Source organism: Sylvia atricapilla, chromosome 1 (assembly GCF_009819655.1).
Source record: "Sylvia atricapilla isolate bSylAtr1 chromosome 1, bSylAtr1.pri, whole genome shotgun sequence".
In the NCBI taxonomy this organism is placed as follows: Eukaryota; Metazoa; Chordata; class Aves; order Passeriformes; family Sylviidae; genus Sylvia; species Sylvia atricapilla.
In genome coordinates, this window is record NC_089140.1 from 951,606 (window position 1) to 974,446 (window position 22,841).

The 22,841-nt window shown below is 50.9% G+C and overlaps 1 protein-coding gene across 1 annotated transcript; it reads left to right on the forward strand.

Annotated features, from left to right (window-relative positions):
- Positions 1-180: 180 nt before the first annotated feature.
- On the forward strand, positions 181-20,844 carry KIF9 (kinesin family member 9). Its single transcript, XM_066313108.1, has 23 exons — positions 181-431; positions 917-1,017; positions 1,380-1,550; positions 2,346-2,433; positions 3,012-3,177; positions 3,312-3,418; positions 4,631-4,855; positions 5,838-5,921; positions 6,064-6,156; positions 6,669-6,816; positions 8,093-8,157; positions 8,679-8,756; positions 9,827-9,895; positions 10,517-10,621; positions 10,915-10,970; positions 11,375-11,534; positions 12,250-12,353; positions 13,628-13,858; positions 16,871-17,079; positions 17,402-17,581; positions 18,966-19,081; positions 19,843-19,947; positions 20,705-20,844. The coding sequence occupies exons 1-23, from the start codon at positions 186-188 to the stop codon at positions 20,810-20,812; spliced, it is 3,015 nt and encodes a 1,004-aa protein (XP_066169205.1). The 5' UTR covers positions 181-185; the 3' UTR covers positions 20,813-20,844.
- The last annotated feature ends 1,997 nt before the right edge of the window (positions 20,845-22,841 follow it).

Genomic DNA, 22,841 nt, shown 5'->3' on the forward strand with positions numbered 1-22,841 from the left:
AGGTCTCTCAGGGCTCGGGGTGTCCCAGCCCCGCTCAGACCCCTCCGGGCTCGGGTGGTCTCTCGTCTCCCCCCCTGCCCCTGGGAGCCGGGCCGCACCTTGAGCGTCACATCGCAGAGCTTTCCTTGCCTCCGGATCTCGCCCATCACTCCATACCCGCGGCTGGGCAGATCTCCAACCGAGAAATGCACCAGATCCTCGGGATCCAGCTCCGGGTCCGCCGCCGCCGCCGCTTCCAGCATCGTCCCGGCCACTCCCGTGCCGCTGCCGTCCCGCTTCGCCCCCGCCGCGCGCTGGCCCCGCCCGGCCGCCGTACGCGGGGCCACTTCCGGCCTCGCCCGGAAAACGCCGTTGCCATAGAGAACCCGGAAGTGGACGCTGCCATGGCGACCCCGGACGCCACGCCGGACTCGACTGTAGAGGGCTCGAAGGTGGAAAAGGGACGAGGGCGCTGCCCCGGGGGCGGGGGGTCGCTCTCCCCTCCTCAAGGGGTGATCGGAGGTCGTATCCTCGCACAGGCGGCATTAGTGCCCCAGACATCGCCCCTCTTGCCCCGGGCATCACCCCGCACACACCTGGGGAGGTGCATTGGGGAGAAACACGGGGTGATTTAGTTAGGAGGGACCTTAAGAATCATCCAATTCCACCTTCTGCCACAGGCAGGGACACCTTCCACTATCCCAGGTTGCTCCCAGCCCCGTCCAGGCTGGCCTTGGACACTTCCAGGGATTCAGGGGCAGCCACAGCTTCCCCGGCCATGCGCCAAAATCAGAGACGAATTTTTCCCAAAGTCCTGCCAAAATCCGCTCCCCTGAGGTGTGGGAGGGGGAGCCTCCTGCTGCCAAGGCTTTAGAGATGTGTGGAAAAACTCCTGGGGTGTTTTTCATGTGGGATTTGGGCTGTTTTTCTCTGGCAGGAGGAAGAAGAGCAGGAGAGCTCTGAGGAGCTGGAAACAACTCCAAGTTCTGCATCCAAACCAGAGACCAAACAAACGGTAATTCCAGTCAGAAGCCTGGAGTGGTTTGTGGGGGAAGAGACCCCAAAACCCACCCAGTGCCATGGGCAAGGACACTTCCCACCATCCCAGGTGCTCCAAGCCCTGTCCAACCTGGCCTGGGACACTTCCAGAGATCCAGAAACAGCCACAGCTTCTCTGGGCACTCTGTGCCACCCTCCCAGCCAAGAATTCCTTCTTAAATCCAGCCTGAATCTCCCCTGCTTTAGTTTAAACCCATTTCGAATTTGTTCTCTCTCTGATTCCTAGAGGAGTTTCCCCCCCAAAAGAATTCCCTTCCTCCTTTCCCTGCTGATTTTTTTGCTTTGAAGAAATAATTCCCAACTGCTCCAACACCGAGTTCTGGGTTTTTTTTTGGACAGAGATTTGTGAAATCCCAGGAACAGGAGAAGGAACAGGACCAAGTGCAAGAGAAGGAGCAGGAACAGGAGAAGAAGGAGAAGAAGGAGAAGGATGAGGACCAGGAGAGCATCATTTCCTCCCTGCTCACTGATGCAGAGCCCGAGGGTGGCAGCCCTGAGGGTGGCACCCCCAGGTATCCCCCAAATATCCCCCTGCTTGAAATCCAACAAAAAAACCTCATCTTGAACCTCCCCAATTAATTTTAGAGCAGTCACAGCAGGTAAAGTGTGAGAGGTCACAGAAATCCTGAATGTACCAGAAATCCCAAAGATTTTGTCCCAAACTACACGTTGTCACTACTTATTACACAAGTATTGAGCATGGGCTGTCTGGAGGAGGTGTCTGAGGGAAAACGTGGGATTTACACATTTCCAGGGGTTTAAAAGTCCTCAGTGCATGTGGTTTTAGCAGCTGGATGATCCCTGAGCCCTCCTCGTGTGGGTTTTACTCAACCTGTGGATATTTCCTCCAGGAAATGAAAAATCAGCTGCTCATTAGGAATTGAAATGACTTTTAAAAAGGCTGCCTGTGACAAAAGAAAATTCCCTCTCCCATTCCTCCTGCAAACACTTTGCTTTTTGAACACCAAAACTGGTGTTATCCAACACCCCTGAGCCTGGTGCACACGAGGAAACCAGGAGATCAGGATCACTTTGACCTTTCTCATTTCACATCCTCAGTTTTCCAAGCAGAAGGAATTTCCAAGCCAGCAGAAGGAATTGCCAATTCCCAAGGTCAGAAGGAATTTCCAGCAGCTCTTTGCCCACGGTTGCTTTTAACGGGGAATAAAAAACTGCAGCTGAATAACTGCCAACACTTTAATTTGAATTTGGACTCCTCTGCCTCGCTTTTTGCTGGCAAATACTATCAATTTCAGTTTAGGGGGATGCAGGATTCTTCTTTTGCTCCTTTCTGCCTCTCTCCTCAGAACACCAAAGCGAGTCCTGGCCTTCGTGAGGGTCAAGCCAAGTGCTCATTTTGCCCAAGATATGATCAAGCTGGGGTCAGACAACAAGGTAGAGTGGAAGAAATTGGAAGTGGGGAAGGTTTTGGGGGTCTGATTTCAGCTTTTCCAGTGGAAAGCCAGGATTTTTTTCCATCCTTTGAGGCCATGGGTAACGTTTTGGGCGGTGTTGGTTTGTGTGTTCCCGCTTGGTACTTTTTTGTCACGGTGAATGTGAGGATGGAAAACACAATTCCTGGGCTGCAATCACCAGGAAAACCCTCCAAAGGACTGGTGCTGGCTGATGCATGAGGAATTCCCAATGCTAAGCACAATTTGGCACAGTCTATTTCCATCCCCTCTTATGCAAATTCCTCCCTTTGCCTTCTCTTGCTTAATTAAGAATTTCCCTGAGGCACAAAATCACTGAAAGCCAAACACATGAGCTTAAACCACATTTCCTTTTATTTAGAATATTTATCACCAGAATTATGAGAGCATCACCAGATATTTTTAGGACACCTAAAACCACCCAAGGCAGCAAAATAACTCTGTTATTTGTCCTCCCTTTTCTACTTAATCCCGAGTCCTCAACTGCTGAAAACCCTCAGGGCTGCTGAGTTGATCTCCCTCTCTTTTTTTGGGTTGCAGAGCATCGATATCTACATCCAAAAGAGTCCCAAGGGAGGAGTTGTGAATAATTCTCAGACTGACTGGTCCTTCAAGCTGGATGGGCTCCTCCACAACGCTTCCCAGGAAATGGTTTATGAGACCGTGGCAAAGGATTTGGTGTTCAAAGCTTTGCAGGGCTACAACGGTGATTTTATTGCAATTATTATTATTATTCTTTTGATCATCAAACCAGATTGGATTTGAGCAGAGATCTGTTTGCTGGCTCCCTCCTGAGTTGATCTTTTTGCTTTTTGGATTTATATTTTTTTTTTTTTTTAGGCACCATCATGTGCTATGGGCAAACTGGGGCTGGCAAAACCTACACCATGACGGGAGCAGCCTCAGAGTACAAAAACCGAGGGATCATCCCCAGAGCCATCCAGCAGGTACTGCAGCTGCCTGGGAAAAGAGGAGGGGAAAAACCCCCAGGAACACTCTTCCATCAGCTCCTCCTGATGGAAAAGTGTTTGAACACAGGGAAGAAGTTTTACGTGACTTTTTTGGTGTTTTTTTTGGTGTGGTTTTTTTTGTTGTTGTTGTTGTTGTTGTTGTTGTTGTTGTTGTTTTTTCGGTTTTTGGTTTTTGGTTTTTTTGTTTTTTTTGGTTTCTTTGGTTTTTGTCTCCTTCATTTTATCCCAGGCAAGATGGGTAAAGAATGAAGGAGTTTTATTGTTTTATTGTCATTCTCAGAGATTGTTCCTCTTCAGTTCCTGTTAAAGTTCTTGCTGCTCCTCAAATGTCACTGAGCTTTCAAAAGAGGTGTTTTCCAAACTGTTATTGTGTGTGAAATCAGGTTAAAACTGATCATAAAATCATTAAAAAACACCTCTAAGGCACAGAGACCCTGGCACAGGGTGCCCAGAGCAGCTGTGGATCCCTGGCAGTGCCCAAGGCCAGGTTGGACTTTGGGACTTGGAGCACCTGGGACAGTGGGACGTGTCCCTGACAGGACAGGGGTGGGAATGGATGGGCTTTAAGGTCCCTTCCAACCCAAACCATTCCAGGATTCTCTTGGATTCTATTGGACCATTAAATCCCAATCCAAGCTGAGAGCCCTCAGAGCTCAGATTCACACCCCCAGATGCCCTTGGAGCTGTTCAGGACTCTCTCTCTCTCAATAACCATCTCTATATTACAGAAATTAATGTCTTGCAGACACCTCAATGTATTTACTTATGTTTTATAACTATTTATGTTTTATACCTGTTGCTATTTATGTTTTGATTGATGATTATATCTATTTATATTTTATACCTGTTGCTATTTATGTTTTGATGGATATTTATATCTATTTATGTTTTATACCTGTTGATATTTATGTTTTGATTGATATTTATGTTTCATATCATTTATATTTTATACCTGTTGATATTTATGCTTTGATTTTTGTTTTATATAGTTTATATTTTATACCTGTTGCTATTTATGTTTTGATGGATATTTATGTTTTATATCTATTCATATTTTATACCTGTTGATATCTTACCTCTTACATTCATACCTTATCTCGACATCTCCATAAACACCTTCCCTGAAAAGCCACAAACAACTGAAAAATCCTGCCTGTGGACGGACACAACCCCTTTGTCTTGGTGCAGGTCTTCAAATCAGCAGCAGAATTCCTCAACATCCTGGTGACTGTCCGAATTTCCTACCTGGAGATCTACAATGAGAATTTGTTTGACCTCCTGGCACCAGCCCTGGGCCGAGGCTGCAAGGACAACCAGCTGGCTGTCATGGATGGTCCCCAGGGGGTTTATGTCAAGGGGCTCTCCATCCACCCTGTGAGCCACGAGGAGGAGGCTCTGCATCTCCTTTTTGAGGCAAGAGAACCCAAATTTTCTTCCCTCAGACTCCTGTTGGTTGTGGGTGTTGGCTGAGGTGGAAAAGCAGGAGTGGGTGGCCAAGGTGGAGGAATGAGGTTCGGCCATCTCTCTTGGTTTCTTTCCCCTCTCTTGGAGGGGAAAAACTGGAAAAACTCTTGGTCTTGGCAAGGAAGATGTCCCTGGCTCAGGGATCCTGGAAGATGCACCAATAAAAGGTGGTTTGGGATGATCGTGGCACTGTTGGAATTGACAGCAGGATGAGGGGTTTGTGAGGGGACTTTGAGTACTGAGATCAGCATCTTTCTGTTCCTCATGGCTCCTTCAGTTTGTGAGGAAAACAGGGATAAATAATTGGATCTGGCTGCAGGAAGTGGATCCTCACCCACTGCCCTTAAAATCTTTCTCCAGCCTTTTTAATAACCCCGTGCTGTCCTGAGCTCTGGAATGTGCAGGAACTGCCTCTTCCTTTTTCAAAAGTAGAAGGAGGGTGATGTTGGCTGAGAAAGCTGGGAATGTCCAGCCTGGAGAAGAGAAGGATCTGAGGAGAGCTCAGAGCCCTGCCAGGGCCTGAAGGGGCTCCAGGAGAGGGACTGGGGACAAGGGATGGAGTGACAAGACACAGGGAATGGCTTCTCACTGCTAAAGGGCAGGGCTGGATGGGAGATTGGGAATTAGGAATTCTGCCCCTGGATCCCTGGCAGTGCCCAAGGCCAGGCTGGATGGGGGCTTGGAGCAGCCAGGGACAGTGGGAGATGTCCTTGCCATGTCCCTTCCAACGTCCCTTTGTGCTCCTCTCCTCTGATCCATGGCCATCACACCTGGGGGGATTTTCAGTGCCATTTGAAGCTTGGGGAGCTCTTTGCTTTTCCAATCATCAGGAAAGGGAAAGGGCCACAGAGAGGTTGCCTGGCTAATCCTCAAAATCCTCAAAAAACCACAATCCTGTGAGCTGAGCCTGGAATTTTCTCTCCATTGGCAGGGGGAGACCAACAGAGTGATAGCAGAGCACAGCCTGAATAAGAATTCCTCCAGATCCCACTGCATCTTCACCATGTACATTGAGGTGAGAGCTCCAACCTTGCTCCTGTGGACTGAAACAACTTTCTAGGGATCCAAGAGGATCTTTGCAGTCTGGTTTTTTTTTTCCCTGTATTTCAGTTTTGTCTGGCCCTAAGTGCAGCTTCTCTTGCTCCTCTCTCCCTCAGTGTCGTTCCAGAGATTACACAAATCACAAATGCCTTAAATCTAAAATCACCTTAATTGACCTGGCAGGGTCTGAGAGGCTGAGCAAGACTGGGGTGAGTGATGGCAACTCCTCAGGTTCCTTTGGGTCCCTTTGGAAAAACAGGGAAGGGAATGGAGCTGGGAAGGGGCTGGAGCCCCAGGAGAGGCTGAGGGAGCTGGGAAAGGGGCTGAGCCTGGAGAAAAGGAGCTCAGGGGGGATCTGGTGGCTCTGCACAGGAAGGGACAGCTGAGAGGGGACAGGGACAGGAGGAAATGGCTTCAGGAAGAGGCTCAGGTTGGATATTGGGAAAATTCCTTCCTGGAACGGGCTGCTCAGAGCAGTGGTGGAATCCCCATTGCTGGAGGGACTTAACATCCCTGTGGATGTGACATTTGGGGACATGGGCAGGGCTGGAGGAAGGTTGGGCTCCATCTAAGAGCCCTTTTTCCAACCTCAACCATTCCCTGACCTTCTGTGTTGATCACAGCCAAAACCACATCAGCCCTGCAGAGTTTTCCCTTGCTGAGGAACCCTCCCCTCTCCTGCTGTGTGACCAGAACTGTTCCCTTTTGCTCTCCTTTGCAGTCTGACGGCCAGGTCCGGGTCGAGGCTTCCTACATCAACAAATCCCTGTCCTTCCTGGAGCAGCTGGTGATTGCCCTGGCCGATCCCAAGAGGGAGCACATCCCCTTCAGGCAGAGCAAACTCACCCACGTCCTCAAGGACTCGCTGGGTAAGGGCTGGGAATCCCAACAGCTCCTGCAAAACTGAGCTTTCAATGGCCACAGCAAGTCCTAAGGGTGTAAGTTATTGTGGAATCCTGGAATGGTTTGGGTTGGAAGGGGCAGGGTCACCTCCCACTATCCCAGAGTGCTCCAAGTGTCCAACCTGGCCTTGGACATTTCCATGGATCCAGGAGCAGCCACAGCTTCTCTGGGCATCCTGAAAACACAGAATCTTTACAAACACCTGGAGCTCAGAGTTTTTATTCCCATTCTCTTCCTGCATCCTCATTCCACGAGACACAAATTTCAGCTTTTAAATCACTCTGTGCCTCTTTTTCTGTGCCTTTTGGAGGGACAGTTATACTCTGGTGTGTCCTTTGTTCTTTTAACTGAAAGAAGCCGTAGGTGGGATGTTGGGAAGGAATTCCTGGCTGGGAGGGTGGGGAAGGGCTGGGCTGCAATTCCCAGAGAAGCTGTGGCTGCCCCTGGAAGATTAAGATTCAGGAAAAGTCTCCTGGAGCCTCCAAACCAGCAAATATGTAATGAAAACATGCAACAGATTTAACATGCAAAAAGAAATTAAATTACAATTCTGTAGTGGCTTTGGGGTGAAAAACAGCCTCTTCAAAAGGCATTTTCAGTGCTCCTCTCTTGGAGGAAAAGGGGATGGCACCAGGATTTAGGTCCTGTTTTCACCAATGAGTCCTCTGAGGTATTTCTGCACTTGGGATCTGATCTCTGCTCTCTGGGTTGTAGTCAGGGGTTTGTAATTCACAGAGGAACGATTTGCCTGGGAATGAAAAAAGAGATGGAAAACTGAGAATCAGGGAGTTACAAAGAGCTGAGGGAACCTGTGAGAAACTGGGGACAAAGCTTTGGGCAGGACCTGTCGTGGTGGGACAAGGAGTGATGGGTTTAAACTAAAACAGGGGAGATTCAGGCTGGATTTAAGGGAGGAATTCCTGGCTGGGAGGGTGGCACAGAGTGCTCAGAGAAGCTGTGGCTGTTTCTGGATCTCTGGAAGTGTCCCAGGCCAGGTTGGACAGGGCTTGGAGAAGCCTGGGATGGTGGGAGGTGTCCCTGCCCATGGCAGGGGTGGCACTGGAGGATCACTAAAGTCCCTTCCAACCCAAACCATCCTGGGATTCCTCTCCTCCGTTTGAATCAGCACATAATAAAATACACTGCAGAAAAAGAAACGACCACAAATCGTCCAAACTTATATTATTCGCTTTATTTTTCTTTTCTTTTTCTTTTCTTTTTTTCCCTTTTTTTTTTCCTCAGGGGGAAACTGCAACACTGTCCTGGTGACAAACATCTATGGGGAGGCTGAGCATGTGGAAGAGACTGTGAGTTGGAGGAATTCCTGCACAATCCAGAAATTGTTCCTTGCTTTAAGGAACAGCCTCTGGAGGGTTTTGACAGGGAAACCTCCTGCCTAATTCATCCCAGACTTTGGAGACCTCAAAGGCTCAAAACCAGCCAGAGGCAGAGCAGGCAGGAGCTGCTCAGATTGAAGCTCACTGGAGAGATGATTATTATTATTACTATTATTATTATTATTATTATTTAATGTGTTTCCATGGGACATCACCTCGTGGAGTCCCAGGAATTGCCCCAGTTCACAGCAGAGCTGAGCTGCCTCTCTGCTGCAGCAGGAATCAGGAGGAACCTCCCAGAGGTTGTTTTTTAACCTGAAAATGAGAAAAAGGGTGAAAATCCCCCAGTGTGAGCAAGGAATCACCTTAAAAAAATCACAGATTTTCTGTTTCTCTGCTGTTGGATCTGATAGAATTAAGTAGAAATATTAGGAAAATGATATTTCTGCTGATTTTATCTCTTTTATTTATTTGGGACCTTTGTTTTGCAGCTGTCCTCCCTTCGTTTTGCCACCAGGATGAACTGGGTGACAGCAGAGCCTGCCCCCAACGAGCCCTTTTACAGGGAGGTATGGACAGGAGGGGGCTGGAGGGAGGGGAAAATTAATATATTGTCATTAATGTTTAGGATAATTCCCTGAAAAACCAGAAAATGAGGTCGTTTAATAAACGGCCCTTCCTCAGCCCAAGCTGACACTGCTGATTTTAGGTGGGTGACAAAATGGATCCAAATTAAAACTTTTTATAAGTTTTTAATTACACTTCCCTGGTCACATTACACAGGTGGTCACATCTTCCTGGGAATTCTTTCTTCTGCATATCCCACTATTTTTTTATTTTTTTTTTTCTGATGAGATTCAGCTCTCAACAGAGAGGTTTTATGGTGAATTATTCCCCTGACAGGAATCTCCAGTCCTCCTGCAGCTTTATCCCTGTTGCTGCTGGTAACAGAACAGCTTCTCCACAATTAGAAAACTTGGTTAATTAAGGAAATCCTCTAAAGGAAGGGATGACAGGATATTAGAGTGCGCTTTTGGAGTGAAAACCAAACTGCAAGAGCTGAAATCGGAAGGAAACTTTGTGCTTTGGTGCTCCAGAGGTCACTTCAAAGCAGCTCAGTGTCCACTTCTCCCTGAATCCCACGAGTTTTGTGCTCACCTGCCTGGAAACACATTTTAAAGAGTGAATCCTTGAAGATATTCCATGTCATGGAGAAATTCAGTCAAATCCAGCACAGGAAAATCTCTCCTTTGCCCCAGTTACTGTCAGAGCTGCTGAGTTCAGGGCAGAGGTGAGCCCTGCACAATGCTTGGCTTCCAGGATAATATCCCAGAGCCTGGAATTTGATGGTCCCTGCAATTCCGGACCAGGAAATCATCCCATTAAACAGCACTGGCCCTTCTTTGATGGCTCAGGCAGGCTCTGCAGGCAGGACCCAGCAGAAAGTGTCCTGCAGGGAGCTAATCAAAGGAAAACCAAACTGATTTCCAGACCCACTAATTCCCTGCTGCAGGCCCTGAGGGAGCTGGGATAATCTCCAGCAGCCAATTTTGTGCTGCTTTTAGCAGTTTTTCTTCCCCCAATATAATTTACCTCTTTGCTCACCTTTTTTTTTTTCTTTTTTTTTTTCCCCTGTTAGGCATCAGTGAAGGCTCTGGAGAAGGAGATCCATCTCCTGAGGCAAGAGCTGATCCTGCACGACTCCTTGGTGAGGAGCAGTGAATTCATTGTCCAGTGGGTTGGTTGTGTCCTCTGGGGCTTAGGGAAACCTCTGAAGATCCCACACAGAGGGATTGTGTTGGAATTTTCATCCCCAGCCACTGCAGATGGGGTTTGGGATTTTTTCCAGACTCTTGAAGCTCTTCTGTTGGTTGGTTGCTCCCAAATCCCATCTCCTGCCAGGTCAGGTGATGAGAATCCCAAGCAGGAATGGGAACAGCAATTCCAGGTGTTTGCCAGAGCAGTGGAATCACAGAATTCCAGAATGGTTTGGGTTGGAAGGGACCTTAAAGCTCATCCAATTCCACCCCTGTCCTGTCAGGGACACCTCCCACTGTCCCAGCTCCAAGTTCCAGTGTCCAACCTGGCCTGGGACACTTCCAGAGATCCAGAAACAGCCACAGCTTCTCTGGGCACTCTGTGCCACCCTCCCAGCCAGGAATTCCTCCCTTAAATCCAGCCTGAATCTCCCCTGTTTTAGTTTAAACCCATCACTCCTTGTCCCACCACGACAGGTCCTGCCCAAAGCTTTGTCCCCAGTTTCTCACAGGTTCCCCCAGCTCTTTGTAACTCCCTCATTCTCAGTTTCCCATCTCTTTTTTTTTCCTAGGCAAATCGTTCCTCCGTGAATTACAAACCCCTGACTACAACCCAGAGAGCAGAGATCAGATCCCAAGTGCAGAAATACCTCAGAGGACTCATTGAGGAAATCGATGTACGTGGGGAAAACAGGACCTAAACCCTGGTGCCATCCCCTTTTCCTCCAAGAGAGGAGCACTGAAAATGCCTTTTGAAGAGGCTGTTTTTCACCCCAAAGGCACTACAGAATTGTAATTTAATTTCTTTTTTGCATGTTAAATCAGTTGCATGTTTTCATTCCATATTTGCTGGTTTGGAGGCTCCAGGAGACTTTTCCTTAATCTTAAAACCCTTTTAAAACTGATTTATTTGGAACTCCTTTATGTAATTAATACCAAAAATCGATGGCTTTGTGCCTCTTTTCCTCAGATTGTGAATGTCAGGCAGATCCAGGAGGTGTTCAGACAGTTCAAAGTGATTGTAAGGTAAGTTCAGACGTTCCAGACTGGTTTGGCTTGGGAAGAACCTTGAGGATCATCCCAATTCTATGGGCAGGGACCCTTCTCACTCTCCCTGGCTGCTCCAAGCCCTCTCCAACATGGGTTAAAGGTTCAAACAAGGAGATGGGACTGAGCAGAGTTACTATGGTTTGATGTGGACCATTAAAAGGTCTTGGAAATTATTAAAATAACCATCAAAAACCCTTTAACATCAAAGAGCCCTAAAGAAATGTCATGAAAAGGAGAGAAAGAGAGTGGACAAAGGTTATGATGGGAGGGATGTTGAGGGATAAAACCACAGGTAAAAAAGGTTTTTTTTTCTTTGGGAATTTGACTTTGGCAGGGAGCTCAGGTGGGAAAAGATCCCTAAAGGGCTGGTTTTCCCTTAGCCAACAGGAGGAAGAAGTGGAGAGCCGGCTGTGGAACAAGTACGGGCTGGGACAGAGAGACACCACTTCAGAGTCTGGGTCTGACTTGAGCTCTGACCTGCGTTTGACTGAGGCTGAGGAGGGGCAGGAGGACATGGTAATGCTGCTGCTTGACCTTGGAGTTGGCTCCTTTACTGCCCAAGTGGGAATTGTATAAAGCAGATTCTCCTTGTTGGAGTCAAACTCAGAAATGTCGGTGGGGTGAGTTTGTCCAAGGATGTGCCTGGAGCAGAGATGTGCCATTAACAAAGAGGAATTTCTGCAGCAGAGGGATTCATTGGGCCCTTTATCTGCACAGAATCACTGATCAAATGGGAATCAGAATCCCAGAAAGGTTTGGGTTGGAAGGAACATTAAAGACCATCCCATTCCATGGGCAGGGACACTTCCCACTATCCCAGGTCGCTCCAAACCAAATCCAACCTGGCCTTGAACACTTCCAGGGATCCAGGGGCAGCCACAGCTGCCCTGGGAATTCCATCCCAGTGCCTCTCCACCCTCCCAGCCAGGAATTCCTTCCCAATATCCCATTTAAACAGTGTCCCTTTCAGTTTAAAGCCCCCTCCCCTTGTCCTGTACAATGCAGTCCCCAAAGTGACCTGTGTGTCACTGGGTTGGAGAAGGTGAGGCCTCTGCTGAGATCCCTTTTTTCATCCTAATAATTTCTGGAGCCAAGTGTATAAATCCCACCTAATCCATGAATCCTCCTGTGGGCTCTCAGAGAGTTTTGAACTCCCACTTGAGGCTGTTCCAGGGGATGCAGGAGCTGCTGGGTGAGGCCTGTACAGCTTCCATGGGCTGGAAATAACAAATGGGATATTCCTTTCTGTTTCCAGGAAAGTACAGTTGATAAGGAGGAGGATGAAGAGACTCTTGAGACTGGAAGTTCTCCTCCATCCCCTATTCCTGGTGAAGAGAAGGAAGCCAAGAAGGATGATGGGTGAGTGAAGCAGACACGACTCCTTTACCTCTGAGAACCGTGGAGTCTTGGAAAGATTGGAGAGACTGGAAAGATTGGAAAAGCTCTCCAAGATCATCAAGGCCAACCATCCCCCAGCACTGCCAAGGCCAGCCCTGACCATGTCCCCAAGTGCCACATCCACTTTTAGGGCTTTTAATCCCTGCAGGGATGGGGACTCCTGGGCAGGAGAGCCCTTTTGGGAAAGGAATTTTCCCAATATCCAACTAAACCTCCCCTGGCACAGTGTGGAGCTGTCTCCCCTTGTCCTGTCCCTGTTCCCTGCTAACTCCTGTCCCCCTCAGGGCCTCTCCCAGCTGTTGTCCCCAATCCTTGTGGTGCCCCCAGTGCAGGACCCAGCACTTCCCAGTGCCCAGCTCTGCTCAGGCAGGAATGTGCAGCCCATGGAGGGGAGGAGTGGAGGGAGCAGAGAAGGAGAAGAGATTTGGGGAGGGAAAGGGGAACCTGCCAGTGCTGAGCACAGGAAGAGCCTCCAGTTTACAGAAGTAAAGCCCTGCTTGGTTCCTCCCTGACATTTCCCCAAAGTCCTCGTGGTGGGAGCAGAGGAACCACCAAGGCTTTGGTGTCCACGTGACCCCTGGGCTCTGCTGTGCTCTGCTGGTTTTGGGGAGACTCCAGGAGATGTGGCAAACACTCCTCTGTCTGTCTTCCAAATCACACCATTCCTTAGGAAGAAATCTCCTGGGAGGGTAGGGAGAGGCTGGGCTGGAATTCCCAGAGAATGTGGCTGCCCCTGGATCCCTGGCAGTGCCCAAGGCCAGGCTGGATTTGGTTTGGAGCAGCCTGGGACAGTGGGAGGTGTCCCTGCTATGGCAGGGCTGGATTGGGATGGGTTTGTGGAGGGAAAGGAGCAGGGAAGAGGCTTGGTTTAAATGTGAGGTTGGGTCAAATCCTTGGAGATTCCTTTTGGGCTTTGTCCAGGTGTGCCCAAAGCTGGACAGAGTGACACTGCTGTCCTTGTGATCCCTCTCAAGAGTGCTCATCCAGCCTGGCCTGGATTCCACAGTGTCCAGGGCAGCTCCTCCACCCTGAGAATTACGGATTTGTGGGGACAAAGCTGATTCTATTATTTATTATTAATTATTAATTAATTATTTATCAGTGGTTATTTCCCTGGGAACTTTGGCAGAAGCTACCTCAGATCAGCAAAGCCAAACCTGCAGCATGTTTTGGCTCCAGGTTCCTCCTCTGGTGAAGAAATTGATGAATCTGGTTTGTCTTTTCCCCCCTGTCAGGCAGGAAAGAAGTGAGAGCCCTCCTCCTGAGACAAGTCAGGATGATTCCTCACCATCCAAAGGTCCCACCAAGGATCTGGATGGGGAAGAGGAAGAAGAAGAAGAAGAGGAAGAGGAAAAGGAAGTGGAAGTGGAAGTGGAAGAGGAAGAGGAAGAGGAAGAGGAAGGAGGTGAGCAGGGCAGTGATGAAGAGCCCTCAATCCCACCTTCAAAGGATTTCCAGAAGCTCAGGTAGGTTTTCCTTGTGAGAGAGAAAATCCCCTTTTCCAGAGGGTGCTTTGCCCTGGAATGGTTGGATTGTGTTCCCTGAGTGCAACTCCAAGGCAAAGGGGAGAGATTTGGTTTTATCTTCTTTTCTATCAGAGCCGGGATTAAATGCTCAGGAGATGCAGTTTTTGTGTTTGGACTCAGGTGTTTATTAATTCTTATCCATGTCACAGTCTCACAAGGTGTGAGTTCCAGCTAACAAAGTGAAAAATGGCTCTGTCTCCATCTCTTTGCAAACTGTCTAATTATGAGATGACTCCTAAATTATTTTTACTTTTAACACAATAACCCCTGGCCTGCAATGCAGATTTTTCTACCCAGTTACAAACCCCCACCCAGACCCACGAAGGAGAAGGTGAAAAAAGACTCAGCCTCTGCCCTCAATCCTCCATCTCACTTTATATCTATATTACTGAATTCTAAACCATTAAACCCTGAGTTTCCCACCCTGTGACATCACACACTTCCGTCCAAACTCCACACCCACAATCCCAGGGCTGTTATTTAATTTTGGGAGCCTTTTCCTCAGGTCAGTGCAGTGTTTGCTGGGGGGTCAGTGCCTGTGAGCACAGAAAGTCTGGAATTCTCAGTGCCCAGGGCTCCAACATCCAGGGAATACAGGACAGGATTGGTGAGGGATCACCCTGAGATCGAAATGATGGTGGTGAGGGTCACCTCTGTGCATCCACCTCTGCCCTGACCAGTTGCTCTTAAATATTAAAAAACTTTCAATTATTTTAATTTCTTTACTTTTACTTAATTTAAATTCACTTAATTCTTTAATCTCTGAAAACTGCAGCATCCCTTTGGTGAGTGGGAAACCTGCAGGGAGATCTTACATCCAACCAGAAATCCCCAGAGCCATGGAAATGGATCAACAGAATTGTGGAATTCCAGGCTGGTTTGGAAGAGAACTTAGGGATCATCCCATTCCATCTCCTGCCATGGCAGGGACACCTCCCATGTCCCAGGCTGCTCCAAGTGTCCAGCCTGGCCAGGGACACTGCCAGGGATCCAGAGGCAGCCACAAATCTTTGGGAATTCCATCCCAGCCCCTCCCCACCCTCCCAGCCAGGAATTCCTTCCTCAAATCCCATCCAACCAGTGGAAGCCATTCCCTGTGTCCTGTCCCTCCAGCCCTTGTCCCTAGTCCCTCTCCTGGAGCCCCTTCAGGCCCTGGCAGGGCTCTGAGCTCTCCCTGGAGCTTCTCCTCTCCAGGGGAACATTCCCAGCTCTCCCAGCCTGGCTCCAGCCCTGGAGCAGCTCTGGGGCCTCCTCTGGATCTCTCCAGCAGCTCCAGGTCCTGTGGATTTTGGGATCCAGGGCTGGGGCAGCTCTGAGATGGGAACAGAGGAGCAGAATTCCCCATTCCCTGCTGCCCACGCTGGGATCAGCCCAGGATGTGGTCTCTGGGTTCCAGCAGAGCAGTGAAGCCGCTGCAGAATTCACTCCTGCGGCTCCTCACCGTGTTTTCCATTCCCTCCGTGGCCTCCACACGGGGTTTGTGTCCCTCTGACATTCCCAGGGCTGGCAGCACAGGCTGCTGCAGCTGCAGGAGGCACATCCCAGAGCACTTCCAGCAGCTGGGAGCTGGAGCTGTGGCTCTTTGCCCAGGGGCTGTTGTTTACAGCCCTGTGCCAGCCTTTTGGCACGGGAACAGCGTCACAGAGCCCCGGAGGAGCTGGAAAATGCCCTTAAGAGGTCACTCAGGAGCTGGAATTTGGCTTTGCCCAGGCTGGAGTGAGGAATGTAGAAACTTCTGGGTACCTGCGTTGGAACAAGATGAGCTTTAAGGTCCCCTCCAACCCAAATCATTCCATGGTTTTCTGTTCCTGTCTTCTGCTCCCAAATCCATCCTGCTCTCCAGGGATATCAACAGCACAGAGCAGCATCTGTGGGCTGTGATATTCTATTTTTTTTATTTTTTATTTTTTTTGCCTGGAGTGGTTCATACTGGAATAACCCCTGGTGTTCAGGGGGGACACGCTGGCATCAAAGCCATTGCACAGAGAAGTTGGGAATGACACTTGGAATTCCAGCTTGGGAAGCAGGCAGGACTTCCAAGGCATGGCAGCAGGGTTGTGGAGTTGGCCAATTCTTGGAGCTGTTGGGGTTTGGCTCCAGAGGGGGCTGATCCATGCTGGGAATGCAGCATGGGAAGAGCAAAGGCATTTGTTTAACAATAGGGAGGAACAATATCCATTATTTTTGTGAAAATTCAACTCCTGAAAGACTGGCTTTCCAGGGAATACTCAGTTCTGATGCTTCCTCTGAGGAATATGGTGTCTGTGTGCAGAACTTTGTTCTGGGAAGAGCCTGGGAGAACAGTGGCTGTTGGGGTTGGTATGGGAATGGTGCCAGGGAGCAGCCAGGACACAGATCCCAAAGGAGCCCACTGAAATCCCATCAGACCTCAGCTACTCCCAGGGACTGGGGAAGCCTCACCCCAAATCCTGTGTTGAGTTCTGGGCCCCACACAACATGGAGGGGCTGGAGCAGGTCCAGGGAATGGAGCTGGAAATGGAGCTGGGGAGCCCCAGGAGAGGCTGAGGGATCTGGGAAGGGGCTGAGCCTGGAGAAAAGGAGCTCAGGGGGGACCTGGTGGCTCTGCACAAGTCCCTTCCAGGAGGGGACAGCCCCAGGTTGGGCTCTGCTCCCATGGAACAGGGACAGGAGGAGAGGGAACAGCCTCAGGCTGGGCCAGGGGAGGCTCAGGGTGGATATTGGGAACAATTTCCTCATGGAAAAAGTGATGAGGCATTGGAAGGGACAGCCCAGGGCAGTGGTGGAGTCCCCATCCCTGGAGAGATGTGACATCCATATGATGTGGCACTTGGGGACACGGTCAGTGGTGGCCTTGGCAGTGCTGGGGATGGTTGGACTGGATGGATCCTGGAGGGCTTTTCCCACCTGAGCCCTTCATTCCATGGTGCAGGGCAGGACAGAGTGACCTCCTGTGTCTGTATCTGCCCTCAGGTCCACTCCATCCAAGCTAGAAGCATTTGAGCTGTTCAAGAAGGAGGCTGGAAGGGAGATCTACAGGATCTTCAGGCACAACAGGAGGATCCTGATCTCCAGGAAGAAGAGGAGCCATTCTGTGGCACAGAGGATCAACCACATCAAGAAGCAGATGGAGGGGATCAAGGAGGCTCTGGAGATTCAGAAGAGGAAGCGGAGTCAGGCGGGTGAGGAGGGACAGAGGGACGGAGCTCTGGGCTTCCAGAAATTTCGGGTGGTCATAGAACCATGGAATGGTTTGTGTTGGAAGGGACCTCAAGGATCATCCCACCAAATCCAACCTGGCCTGGGACACTTCCAGGGGCAGCCACAGCTTCTCTGGGCACCCTGTGCCTCCCAACCCTCCCAGCCAGGAATTCCTTCCCAAGATCCCATTCAAACAATCCCAGGGATTTTTTTTTTAACTCTGGCAGCCAAGTCAGACCCTCCATCAGGTGTCACTGCTCTCCACCCTCAGCAGAACCTTCCCTTCCTTTTGTCCCTCTCCAGGAGAATACACGGATGAGAAAGGACAGGTGATCATCAGTGAGAAGGAGTTTTCCTTCATCCGGAAGCTGAAGGAGCTGAAGGAGGAGCACAGGGCTGGTTTTACTGAGCTGCAGGACCTGAAGGTAGAGATCCAGTACTGCCAGCAGCTCGTGGACAAGTGCAGGAAAAAGCTCATCTCAGGTATGGAGCACCAGGGCTCAGCAGCCTCCAGCTGAGCTGGGATAATTCCACACTGGAGCACTCACAAACATCATGGAATCCCAGAATGGTTGGACTTGGAAGGGACCTTAAACCTTATCCAGTCCCAGTCCCCTCCCATTATCCCAGGCTGCTCCAAGCCCTGTCCAGCCTGGCCTTGGACACTGCCAGGGATCCAGGGGCAGCCACAGCTTCTCTGGGAATTCCAGCCCAGCCAGGAATTCCCAATTCCCAATCTCCCATCCAGCCCTGCCCTCCTCTGGCAGTGGAAGCCATTCCCTGTGTCCTGTCCCTCCACTCCTTGCCAAATGACCACTCTTTGTTGTCCTTTTTCCTGTTGCCTTCCAGACTGGATTTTATCCATAATCAGGTGGGATTTTCTGACTTAACCTCGAATTGCTGCAGATCTTCTCTCCCAAATAATCTCCCTCTATTCCTTGGTCCCACCCCTGCATGGGGGAAAAAAGCTTCCCACAGGGAATTTTACACTGCTGACTCCAGATCTCATCCTTGATTTCATTTCAGATGATGGCAAAGGAATTGCCCTGGCATAGGGCTTTGCCTCTGGATTCCCAATATTTCCTCTGTCCCTATGTGATTTCCAGGTTGCAGAGTTGCAGCCTTATCAGGAAAAAGAGCCACAGCTCTGCCTGGGCAATCCCTGCAAATTCCTGGTGGGTTCCACCTTGAAATCTGTGGATTCCAGTTGCTCCTGCTGCATCCCTGGATTTGCCCCTCTGAGGGAAGCCAATCCACGTAGGGATTCCAGAGTCCCAAACATTTGGATGCCAACCTTTGCCAGGGGACAGCTTGGATCCATCAGATCCAAGAAAAAATGGGATAATTATTAATTCCTATCATTCCAGGGATAAACAGATCCCAATCACAATGGTGCCACTGCTGTCCACTGGATCTGGACTTGGCATTTTTGGGTGCTCCAGATGTTTGCTGTTTGTTCAAACATCCTGGATTCACCCCGAGTGGAGTGGCTGGGAAATTCCCAGGATTAATAAGGACATAATTCCCATCTGCTGTGTTTTCTGCCTGTTATGGGATGGCAAATGGCTGTGTGGGATTGAAATCCGAGCCCCAGCCGTGCTGTCTGTTCCAAAGGAATTCTGGGGGCTGCAGGAGAGGTGCCTTCTCGTGGCCAGGGGACTGTCCCCAGAGCTGGCCACCTCAGCACAGCCAAAGGCCTCCTTAAATTCACTTTTCCAACCGTTTAAACTGCAAACCTTGGAGCTCTGAGTTCCTGTCTGAGCGTTTTACAGCACTGAGATCCCACCTGATCCGTAGGGACAACCAATCCATGCCTGTCTTTTGGGTCATTAATTACAGCCATTAATTGCCCCTCTCTGCCTCACAGAGTTTGAGATCTGGTACAACGAATCCTTCCGGATCCCTGAAGATGTGAGGGAGGCTCTGAAGCCGGGTGGGAACATCACGCCTGGGATGATTCCCATCAACAGGATCATGTGCCTGGTGAGTTATCCCAGAGTTCTGATCCTCCTTGGGAGCCACGTGTGGGGTGGTGAGGGAATGGAGGAGCCCGTGGAAGGAGGAGGAGAAAAACCAGGAGAAGGCACAAAGGGAATATCTGGAGCCACATCCTGCTGTCACATTCCCGTCGCTGTTCGGAGGCTAAATCAGGACAGTGACTGAGGCACCTGGGTGTCTGTGGAATATCAGGCACTGGGCAAAGTGCCTGGGGCTGCAGGGAATTTTGGGAGCCTCATTCCCAGCCCCTGGGATCCCAGGTTTGCAGCCAAACTCTCGTGGCACTGGTCAGTACCAGTCCTGTGGTAGGAGCCACCACTGTGGGGACAGGGATCTTTTCTCATCCCAAAAAGCACATTTCTGTTCAACTCCTCATCTCCCAGAACTCTTGCAGCTATAAAATAGTGACCAGAAGAGGGGAAAAGGGCTGTCCCAGCCCTGGATCCAACAGCAGCAGGACCTGGAGCTGCTGGAGAGATCCAGAGGAGGCCCTGGAGCTGCTCCAGGGATGGAGCCAGGCTGGGAGAGCTGGGAATGTTCATTTTTCCTGTGGGAAAATCCCAACTCTTGCAGATTTTCGCCCAAAGCCCTTCCCAAAGCTGCTCCTCCAAGGTGTGGAAAGGGGAATCTCTCACCTCCAGGGTTTTCCTGGCTGAGTTGGTGTTTGGTGCAGCAAACGGGATCCTTGTCCCAGGTCTCCAGGTGTGTGGTTTGCACATGGAATGGGAAATGCTTTTCCTTGGCAGGATGAGGACGAGCAGGACAAGTTTGAGCAGATGCAGGAGAAGGTGCTGCCTGACTGCCCAGGCTCCGTGTCCTTCTACAGGGCCAGGATGAAGATGGATCAAAAGGTAACTCCAGGGAGAATCCCAGAATGGACTGGGCAGGAAGGAACCTTCAGGATCCTCCCAATCCACGGGCAGGGACACCTCCCACCATCCCAGGCTGCTCCAAGCCCTGTCCAGAATAAATTCACCCAGAGAGAACTGGGAAAATGTTCAGCCTGGAGAAAGCTCCAGAGATCTCACAGCCCTTCCAGGGCCTAAAGAGCTGGAGAAGGACAAGGACTGGAGGGACAGGACACAGGGAATGGCTTCCCACTGCCAGAGGGCAGGGCTGGATGGGAGACTGGGAATTAGGGATTCCTGGCTGGGAGGGTGGGGAGGGAATTCTGAGCTAGAATTCCCAGAGGAGCTGTGGCTGCCCCTGGATCCCTGAAGTGCCCCAGGCTGGGCTGGACACTGGGGCTTGGAGCAGCCTGGGATAATGGGGAGGTGTCCCTGCCCATGGAATGGGTGGATTGGGATAATCCTTAAGGTCCTTTCCCAACTGAAATCATTCTGGGATTCCACGAAAACATCTCAAAAGCAGCTCTGGAGAATTCCCTAGGGATTCCTGTCCGTTCCTGGGAGCCTGCTGGGATCTGCTATCAGCCCAGCAATGCTGGTGCCATGGGGATTTTCCCAGCTTTTCCCAGCACCACTTGGAAAAGTTTGGGGCAGCATTTGGTTTTATTTTTCAGGAAAAAAAACCCGCTTTTACAAGTGAGAACTGTGCTGGGAGAGCCCAGCTGAGCTCAGTGATCCCTTTTGTGTTCCCTGTTCCCAGCAAAGCTTCAACAGGAGCATGGCAGCGCTCCGGAAAATGCGCAGGAAACCCGGAATAGTGTCGGCTAACGGGAAGAAGAAAGCCCTGTCCTTCCTGCCCATCACATAGCCTGGATCCCAGAGTTCCCAAAGGCTCAGGGAGTGCCTCATGGTCGCGTCCACCATCCAGTTATCCAAATAAACAGCAGGAAAAGTGAACCACCCAACCTTTGGGCAGGCGGGGATTTATTGGGAATCGATCCCGCTGTTTGGACAGGACACGAGCCAGGCTGAGCCAACAGCAGCACTTGTTTTCCTGAGCCTCTGGAAAAGGCCCAGAGGTTGCTGTGGGTAATCCACAGCACACTGATTCCCTCTTTCCTGCTGTCGAAGCTGCAGCTCTCCTGGGCTTGTTCCCAAGGGAGCAACAAGTCATGGCTTGGCCTGTTGGATCTGCCTGGAGAAGGGAATGAAACGAAGATTCACTCCTGAGAAATCACAGAATGGTTTTGGTTGGAAAAACCCTCCAAGATCGAGTCCAAGCATTCCTCAGCACTGCCAAGCCCAACCCTGAGACCATGTCCCCAAGTGCCACATCCCTCCAGCGGCTGGGCCAAGGCTGGAGAGCCCATTCCAGGAGGAATATTCCCAATATCCAACCTGAACCTCCCCTTGAGGCTGTTCCCTCTTTCCCTGTCCCCTGGGAGCAGAGCCTGACCCCTCCTGGCTCCAAACCTCTTCCAGGGAGCCAGAAGGTGCCCCCTGAGCCTCCTCTTCTCCAGGAGGAGCCCCTCCAGCTCCCTCAAAGGGATTTGGGGTGCTGGAAGGGGAATGCTGAAAGCCCCAAAGTCAACACCCCACAGCTGGCAGGAACATCCCGCTGCCAAAACCGACACCAGCCATGGCGGGAGCATCCCTAATCCTGGCATTTCCACCTGCCACCCCCAGTGACATGGAAAACTGGGAAAGTCAATGAATCCACGGTGTTCAGTTTGTTTGGATTTGCTGGAGCTTCCTTCTGTCCCCATAACAGCCATCCCAGAAATCACCTTTTCCTTGTAATGATCCAATTCCAGGGGCTCAAAAAGCTGCTGGGAATTGAGGCCAGGCTGGATTTCCCAAGAAAACACTTCCACATGACTGGAACTAAGCCTTCCTTTGTCCTTCCCTGTATCCACCCCTCCTCTGCTTCCCACCTCATCCCTGTGGGTCCATCCTGCCCACAGCATGCTCCCAAATCTGAGAAAATCCCAGAAATCTCAACATTGGAAGCTGTAAATGTGGTTTGGAGGATTCCATGTCAACCCAGGCATCCCAGAAGCAGCTGTGTCTCCTGAAGTGCTCCAGCAGCATTCCATGGAGGAGCTCTCCCAGGGATTGGGAAGATGGGAAATGACCTGTGAAAGGAAAAAAGAGAAGGTTTAGTAACTTTTAGGGCAAATGGGGCCTGGAACAGCCCCAGGGATCTGGTGCTAAGGGGTGCTGGTGTCCAGGTGAGATCTCAGGGTGTGATCCTGGGGGTGCTGCTGATGCTGGCGTGATCCTGGGGGTGACCCCAGCGTGATGCTGAGATCTCCTGGGTGTGGCCCCGGCGATCTCCCGTCTGCTCCTGGTGAGATCCTGAGGATCCCAGGGGTGATCCCAAGGAGATCCCGCAGCCAGTCGCGGCGTGGCCCCAGGGGAATCCCACTGAGATCCCGGGAAAGGTGTGGCTGAGCCCTGCCGATCCCAGCAGGGCTGATCCCGGTGCGGTCCTGCCGATCCTGGGGAGTTCCAGCGATCCCGCGGCTGATGCCGGCGGTGACCCCGAGGCGATGCTGACCCGGAGGAGACGCCGGCAGCGCTGACCCCTTCCCGCATCCCTGCGGGATCCCAGTGACACCCGGGCTGATCGTGCCGTACCCCCGGCGATCCCTGCGGCAATCCCAGCGCAATCCCAAGAAATCCCCGGTGTTTTTTGCCGGCCGATCCCGGCGCGCTGCCGCTGCGGCGATCTCGGGGGCTGATCCCGCCGTGCGCCCGGCGAATTCCCGGCGGGGCCGCCACATGCCGGGCCCGATGCCGGCGCGTCCCGGCGAATTCCCGGCGGCCGCTCCCGGAGGGCTGCGGGCGCTGCGCGGTGCCGCGGGAGGAGGAGCCGGCGGCCGGGGCGGATCGCG

Excerpts from the sequence above, each read along its gene's own strand:
- KIF9 (XM_066313108.1), top strand. The coding sequence starts at position 186 with ATGCACCAGATCCTCGGGATCCAGCTCCGGGTCCGCCGCCGCCGCCGC. Across the intron at positions 3,178-3,311 it reads AGCTTTGCAGGGCTACAACG|GCACCATCATGTGCTATGGG; the intron begins GTGATTTTATTG and ends TTTTTTTTTTAG. Across the intron at positions 8,757-9,826 it reads ACGAGCCCTTTTACAGGGAG|GCATCAGTGAAGGCTCTGGA; the intron begins GTATGGACAGGA and ends TTCCCCTGTTAG.